The sequence below is a fragment of the Musa acuminata genome, chromosome BXJ3-6 (assembly GCF_036884655.1).
Source record: "Musa acuminata AAA Group cultivar baxijiao chromosome BXJ3-6, Cavendish_Baxijiao_AAA, whole genome shotgun sequence".
Classification (NCBI taxonomy): domain Eukaryota; kingdom Viridiplantae; phylum Streptophyta; class Magnoliopsida; order Zingiberales; family Musaceae; genus Musa; species Musa acuminata.
The window spans coordinates 13,275,273-13,283,329 of record NC_088354.1 but is presented as its reverse complement, the minus strand read 5'-3'; the positions used below and the strand labels follow the sequence as shown (position 1 = coordinate 13,283,329).

Genomic DNA, 8,057 nt, shown 5'->3' with positions numbered 1-8,057 from the left:
ATAGATTTCTTATAAATCTAAACAAAGTGCACTGGGCAATAGTGAAGTGAATCTTTAAATATCTTAGAGGGAGTTCTAAAGTTTATTTAAGCTTTTGAGGTGGACCACCTGTGTTGACAAATTACACAAATGCAAATATGACAAGAGATCTAGATATGAGGAAGTCCACATCATGTTTTATACTTACTTTTGCAGGGGGAGCTATGTCATGGTAATACATATTGCAAAGGTGTATTGCTCTTTCCACCACAAAAGCATAATATATTACTACTACAACAAAGGTTTGAAAAGAAATGTTATGGATAAAATAATTCTTATAAGAATTGAGATTGAAATAGAAAAATTATGTAGTGAATTGTGACAACTAGAGTACTATTCATTTGTGTAAGAACCCAACTTTTCATTCCAAATCAAAACATATAAATGTTAGATACCATTGAATTCGAAATGTACTTGAAGAAAAACAATTGTACCTTCAAAAAATTCACACAAATGATAATAAAGTAAATATATTAACAAAGACCTTACCAAAAAAAATACAGAAGATGTACCAACGGTCAGCATGGCTTCACATTGAGGAGTCTTAGGACAACCTCTCTTATGGGCTGAAGGAAGAGGTTGTTAGGCTGACAACCTATAGTTTAGCCCATTGTGGGCTTTAACAACCCACCCCCCATTCTCTAAACCCTAGATCCAAAGTAAGAGGGTGTAATAGCTATGAAAATAGTAAGAAAAAACTATAGTAACGAGATAGAATACTATAGCTATGTGATTCCAAAAAAAAAAGAGAACAAAGCAAAATAATAAAAAATAAAAAAAAGATAAAAACAACACAGAAAAACTATTCTTAATCATTCAGATAAAATCTACAATAGATTCTTATTATGATTATTTAAGAAGAATTTGAATATTATACACAATGACAATCTTTGTATCTCAATTATTTTTTTCAAATTATTACTATGATTTTGAGCAAAAGATTAAGATTTATATATTTATTATTTTTATAACGGATTATCTCCAATTTATGCTGTGAAAAATTTTTATAACGGATTCTCTGATTGAGAAAAAAGTTTCACGTAAATTCTATTTGATTATGATTCTATTTAATTTTACTATATAATATACTAATATTGATTATGATTCTATAAAACAGTAATGTGACAGAAGAGGGTGGAAGATGAGTTCTTCCTTTCGGCAAGTCCACTCCTGAGATGGGCTGCTGAAGATGATTTCTTCACCATTAGATTTTCTTGCTGCCTGTTTCCTCCATTCCCTGTTGCCTGCTGTTCTCGTCCGCTCTTCACATCTGCAACACAAATGAGAATGCACTTATGAAATGTTCCAATATATAGGCAGAAAAAAAGAGAATAAATCAGACAAATTAACTTAAGAGGTTTGATGTTTACTTCGTCCTCGAGGATTCGTGGAAGGACCACACCCGTCCCCCTGCACTCCCTCGCTGAACCGGCTCGTGCAGAGGGAACGAACCGGCCCTGGACCGGGCGGATCGGCCGCTGTAACACCCCAACCGTTCATCAAAACATCGACAGGAGGGAACAAGGCCGCATTATGATGAAGCAACAAAGCAAAATAAGGAAACCGGGTCAACTAAGATGAGGTAGTAGCCAGCCAAATATGATGAAACATCGCCAGCCAATGCGTCATTTCTTTGGCCTTCCACGAGCATTAGCATTAACTAAGATGAGGTAGTAGCCACGTAATCAATACCCATGAAGCCTTTTTAAAAGGATCAAAGGCATTAATAATTAAAGGAATCGAAATCAACTATATTCACATCCCTCACGAGATACACGAATAGACGGATGCGTTTGGATAACATTTATATTTTTAATCTCAGTAAAAATGAGATTACTAAATCTATTTGATGACCACCATTAGGTAAATATGCTTGGAAGTAACCATTTTGGCATGCAGAGAGAATGCTCCAAACAAATATCAACCATTCATGATTGCAAGCTTGATTCCAATTGAATACAAAATTGCTCTTCCTCTGCTTAGTTGATATATGTTCCGTGGAACAGTGTTGACTGATATTTTTATTCAGCAAAAAGATCCATCAGCACAAAGATCGAAGTAGTTACCTCCTCAGACATCATCCTCCCTATAAATCAGGTATGCATTGCTGCAGCAAAAACTGAATGCCAATGCCCTCCCAGCAGAGGTCGGAGGCGAGAATGCACACTGCGAAGGCTCTAATATATTACCTGCCAAGAAACTCTTCCTGTAGCAGATAAGAGCAAAAATTAGCCCATATAAACATTATTTCAAGTTACGTGTTATAAACAAACTGCCAATAAATCACAAGAAGAATGTTGCAAACTAAAGAAACTCCATGGAGTCATGGCAAAGTTGATATGAAATTGAGTCTATGCACACATGACAATGAATGTCATAAGTGGAAGATTTGTCTACTCTTTAACCAAAAATTTTCAAATAGCTTTGATATAATCTTACAAGGGAATTAACATCATTTATATTAGACAATATCGACTGAGTTATGGCCACAGTTCAATCGGACAAATACCTTGCAGAATCCAAAAGTTGAGAGGCTATCCGCTTCTGTCTCTGGGATGGCACAACCCAGATGGCCCTAAAGCCACAGAGAGCAGGCACAGATTCCTCCTCACAGAGAACAGCTCCGGTTTCCCATTGATCAACCCGGGTCTTATTTGTCAGACCACTTCTTCTGGCAACATCTCTCTTAAAGCTAAACCCTCCAAATTGTAAGTTCGTGCATTGCCTTTCTAAATTCTGCGTCAGTTTGCCTGAAGATGTCTTCCCAAAGTTACCATTAGAAGATTTGCCAGAGAGAGAACTCGGTATGACTCTATGTGCAGCTTTTATAGGTTCGGCGACAAGGCAGCCAATGATCCGATGATTCGCAATAAACAGATAAACCTTCATCCAACATCAAACTTAAAACGCATGAGCAAATTGACAGCATATATAATTTATTTCTACTTCGTAGATTGATCACCTTGCAAAGCTTGTGGAGAAGGTGATCATCGGTAAACCCAAGCTCCTTCTCCATTGTCTTAAGCACTTCTTGGACCTGAGAACACGGGAAAAGGGTTTGGGATGCTGGAATGTTGATTAATCTATCTCTATCATTTTAACAAACAGTTTGCGAGCACTCAAAAGAAGAATAAGTGACCTTGCGCGTGTGAGACGGAGGATCACCATCAACCACCAATAGAATGCGGCCGCCGTCAACACTAGTTGTCGTCGAGATCACCCTCTCGTCGCGCCAGCCCTGCAAATCAAATTCGACACGCTACAGAACAACAACGAGCAGCGGATGTAGAAACAACCCGATTAATTGCATTGAAAACCGGAAGGACCTTGAATTGGATGCCGTCGTAGTAGTTCTTGTGGAAGGACCGGTGGAACTTCTCATCGGCCTCATCCCCGCAGGCGTACATCATTCCGCAGACGGAGCAGGAGCGGAGAAGGAAGTCGGACTGCCCCAACTCCAGATGGTACTGCGCGTAGCTCCGCTTCTTGTTAAGGACCTTGCCGACGGACTCGGACGATGAAGTCGCCGGCCCACTCGACGCCTTCGCCTCTGCTTCCCCTCGATTCTTTTGCTTCCCGCCATCGCAGTCGCTAATCGATTGGAATTCGCGAACATGAACGCCGACACGCAAAGATTAGACGAATCAGAAACGGAGGGAACAGATACCTTCGATCAGGGGAGGGCTTAAAGAAGGCGCTGATCTTGGCCTGCTGCATCTCGGAATCGGGAGCAAGCAATGGGGAGGGAGGGGCGCCATGGCGAGTTTGACGTCCCCTTATGTTTTCGCCTTCGGGGATTTCGAAAATTTTGCCGCTTCCCGCCCTTTTTATTTTTGTTTCGGTCGTGCCGCCCTCGCGGCGTCGATATCGGATCGGGAATCCGGAATTGAATCCGGCTCCGGATGATATATTTTTTTTAGTTCTATTATTCCTTTTTTATTTTTTATTATATTTAACATTCTTTTGCCATTTCCGGTTAAAATTATTTTTAAAAAAATATAAATAATAATAATAAAAGAAAAAGAATGGTGCAATTATTAGACCCGCATAAGCTGCATCAAAGACTATTGCGTACCCAAGTTGTGTGCTTCATGCATACACTGACCATGCTGTCATGACTGCTAGGACAGCTCGGAGTGTAATCTTACACCATACTCCAACTCTTCGAACATTTCAGGTAAATTGACACCAATCAGTAGCAAAGCTATGCAGGTAATAAAGCAACATGTAAATAAATAGAAAGGGTATGACACACCTCCTGGAAGCATTCATTAGTGTTGTCCCAAACTATGCTTCAAATAAACCTTCAAAAGTTTTGAGGGGATGTTCTTCAAAGTGAAGAAAGCGAAACAATTATTTATTCGCTTATTTTTCGTCAATGGGTTTCACAAAACCTCAAATTCGTGATTTTCGTGCTCAAACATTTTTGGGCCGTCATTATTAAGCCCCACCTGGATATGCGTTTGCTCACGAATCACGGACCAAGGTAGATTGGTAGACGATTGGGTACGCACAGATATGTATGTAAAATATGCCGTGCGAGTTTAAACCATTTCGGATCTCTCTCTCGTTAACCTATAACCAATAAATTATAACCTATATATATGTATATATATATATACATATATATATATATACATATATATACATACATATATATACATATGTAAATATACATGTATATATATATATATATATATATATATATATATATATATATATATATATATATATATATATATATATATATATATATATATATATATATATATATATATATATATATATATATATATATATATATATATATATATATATATATATATAACCGCCATGTCTCCTCTTCCGTAGAAAGCCTTGCGCCGTTCTCCATCTCCTCCCTTCGTCTCCACAACCACGGTCGTGTTCGTCGTCACCATCAGAGATCAGATCATAAGAAGCAGTAGTCGATCCCATCGCCTTACCGGTTGATCCTTCGTTTCTTGATCGTCTTTGGCGTTTCTTCTCTCGCGATGACGGCGACCGCTGGTAACCACCTTTGCCTCCTCTTGATTCTCTCTTAGATTTTGTTCTTACTTATAAAGAGTGTGCTCCGATCAATCTTCTTCGTCTCGTCTCCGTCAAACCTCTCTACCGGGGATCGGGATCGATACCCCATTTCTCGATCTTCTTTGATGCCTCTTTCCCTGATGTGATGGTCGTCGGTGAACCTTGTTTCCTATCCTTATTCCTCTCTTATAGTTCTTCCTATTCCTTATTCCCCTCTTATTGTTCTTGATCTTGCATACGAATAATGTGTTTCTGTAAGAACTTATTTGGCCTCTGTGTGAAATTTATGGCGTATAGGAACTTATTTCCTCAAAAAAATTTCTGATCCAAAAAATATGAACTGGGATATCTTTTTTGTGATTCATTGATGTTTCCGATACAACGCACGCAGTCCTCCCCGCCCCACACCCCCACCCCCCTCCCCCCCAATCCAAAAAAAAGAGATCCTATCTATGGTTTTACATCCAGAAATCATACATCAATTACAAAAACCTAACATCCTATTGGCAAAAAAGAAAAACTAACATCCCACAATTGTCCTCTCAAACCACTATTGTCGAATCATCTTCGAGCTGGAACTCAGTTACTCTACTCCTCCATCCTTCCCTGTGACTACGTCCTAAAGCCTCGACTGATCCCAAATTATCCATCAAAAAGAAAGAAAGAGAGCTTACTGTGGCACCAGTTCAACCTAACGACGCTTATTCCCAATAAATTTAATGACGCAATACCCAATTGCCAACAACATTCAAGAGACAACAGTTGCACACATGCTTAGGAGAAAAGAAGAGGTAGAGAGACGAAGACAAACAATTAATGCCTTCCTTCAAACGTCAAAATATTAAAGAACAAATATACCGTGATCGGTGAGTCAGCACAGTTAAGTCCACGGATCGATATCGAGAGTCTTTTGTCGGTTGAACTGGATATCGAGGTCGATCGGGCCCTTGCAGTGGGGTGTTGATCAGCGTTCCTCGGTGTGCCAATCCGAGCGTCGTTTATGCCGAGTCGCATCTCTTCGTCTCCGGGGTGGTTGGCAACTTGTCTTCATACATTGGATGGCGATACCCAGGTTGAGACGCTCGCGGGGCGTGGGTCGTCGCTTTCCTACAAAAATGATCTTCGTCGAGTGATTCCCGACTTTGGCCCTTCCGACGAGCAAGCTCGCAGGTCGATATCGGGAGTCTTCTATCAGCTGAGCTGGATGCTGAGGTCGATCAAGCCCTCATGGCGGGGTGTTGATCAGCGTTCCTCGGTGTGCCGATCCGGGCATCGTTTATGCCTAGCCGCATCTCTCCATCTCCTGAGTGGTTGTTCGCTTGCAAAAACTACCCTCGTTGGGTGATCCCCGATTGTGGCCCCTTCGACGAGTAAGTCAGCGGAGTGTTCAATTGATTTTTGCCTCTCTCCGGGCTAAATACTGGCTATAGGTCTTTATATTACTATAAAGGGTCGGTCGTACGCGGGTTGGCATGGTGGACATGCCGAACAGTGCCTTAGTACGAATTCTGACTTGGCGTGTCTTGGGGACGACACCATCGCGGGATTCCCGAGACGAGACGTGCCGAGCAGCGCCTTGGTACGGATTCTGACCTAGCGTGTGGTATCGGTTGTGACGTGTCTTATGCCCAAAATATGCCTTATCACCGGGCATGAAGATAAGTTTCCATCAAGTTAACGTGCAAACTTGTGAAAATTTTTCAACGCCTGATAATATACCGAAACCCCATCTAGTCCTGTGCCACCTTGGGGGTTCCAAGGTGCTAAAATAGCTGATGTTTTGTGTGCAGCTACGTCTTACAGAAAATAAGTCATGGCATACGAAAACGGAGTCATTTTGGGATAGTTCGGCTCAGCGCGATGAGCGGTTGCATTGCAGCGCTGTAATATATTCGAACATGTATTTTATAAACAAAACTATACAAAACTAAAGCAAAATATGCTATCATGTCTCTATACAAGCATACAAAAGCATTAAACGGTTCGTTGAACAAAATTGTTGTGGGTGCGCGATGACAGTTCGTGACAGTTCGCTCTTAATTTAAATTTTATTTTGCAACTCAAAGTAGCTTTCATAGATACACAAATACATCGGTATTCATAGGCTTAGTAAATATATATACACCTTAATCTTTACTCTTCACTTGATGTTTGAGGAAATGATATATCGCATAAATGTATTTGCTTCTATCACGATTGACTGGGTTCTTGGATAACTTCAGAGTTAGAGTTATGACAAAAAATCTTGGTCGACATATTTTGTTTGAATCCGAATTCTTCTAGTAGATTTCTGAGCTATACAACTTGAGATGCACATGTAGCTATTGCAATATAGTCTGCTTTTATTGTAGATAGTGTTACGATTGGTTGTTTCTTATAACATCATGAAATTGCTCCAGATCCCAAAAAGAATATATATCCAGATGTACGCTTTCCACTAGCAATATCTCCTGCATAATCACTATCAATAAATCCAGTCAAATAAGAATTTTCTCTTATCATAAAGAATACACTGAAATCTCGACTTTCATTCAGATAATGCAAGATTCTCTTTACTGCTTAAAGATGAACTTCTATTGGATTCTTCGTATATATGCTTATTAAGCTGACTCCATATATGATATATGGTCTTGTTACTGTCAAGTACATGAGACTACTAACTATCTACCTGTAATAAGTAATATCAATCTTTTTACCATTTCCAGCATAACTAAGCTTTAGACCACATACAACTAGAGTACTAACTTGCTTACTTTTGTCTATTTTGAATTTATCAAGAATTTTATTGGTATATATCTTTTGTAAAATGAAAATGCATGTATCTTGTTGTTCAACTTTAATACCAAGAAAATAATTCATTAGTCCTAAATTAGTCACATCAAATTCTTTATTCATGGAGTTTTGAAATTCTTGAATCATATCATGATAATTACCGGTAAAGATTAAATCATCCACATATAAGCAAATAA

At 39.3% G+C, this 8,057-nt stretch overlaps 1 protein-coding gene across 2 annotated transcripts; it reads right to left on the bottom strand.

Moving 5' to 3' along the window:
• Positions 1-1,083: 1,083 nt before the first annotated feature.
• LOC103988113 (protein CHROMOSOME TRANSMISSION FIDELITY 7) lies at positions 1,084-3,820 on the bottom strand. Of its 2 annotated transcripts, XR_010497083.1 has the most exons (8): positions 3,707-3,820; positions 3,366-3,630; positions 3,179-3,277; positions 3,002-3,076; positions 2,549-2,922; positions 2,106-2,245; positions 1,410-1,517; positions 1,084-1,309 (listed from the first exon to the last, which is right to left on the bottom strand). XR_010497083.1 is itself a non-coding variant. In XM_009406637.3 (6 exons), exons 1-6 carry the CDS (start codon positions 3,754-3,756, stop codon positions 2,110-2,112), a joined length of 999 nt encoding a protein of 332 aa, XP_009404912.2. In that variant the 5' UTR covers positions 3,757-3,820; the 3' UTR covers positions 1,556-2,109. The 2 variants fall into 2 exon arrangements, 1 of the variants encoding a protein (XP_009404912.2); XM_009406637.3 differs by lacking the exons at positions 1,084-1,309; positions 1,410-1,517 and having other exon boundaries at positions 1,556-2,245.
• Positions 3,821-8,057: the final 4,237 nt, after the last annotated feature.

Excerpts from the sequence above, each read along its gene's own strand:
- LOC103988113 (XM_009406637.3), bottom strand. The coding sequence starts at position 3,756 with ATGCAGCAGGCCAAGATCAGCGCCTTCTTTAAGCCCTCCCCTGATCGA. Across the intron at positions 2,923-3,001 it reads TTCTCCACAAGCTTTGCAAG|GTTTATCTGTTTATTGCGAA; the intron begins GTGATCAATCTA and ends TGTTGGATGAAG. Across the intron at positions 2,246-2,548 it reads CAACTTTTGGATTCTGCAAG|GAAGAGTTTCTTGGCAGGTA; the intron begins GTATTTGTCCGA and ends TATCTGCTACAG.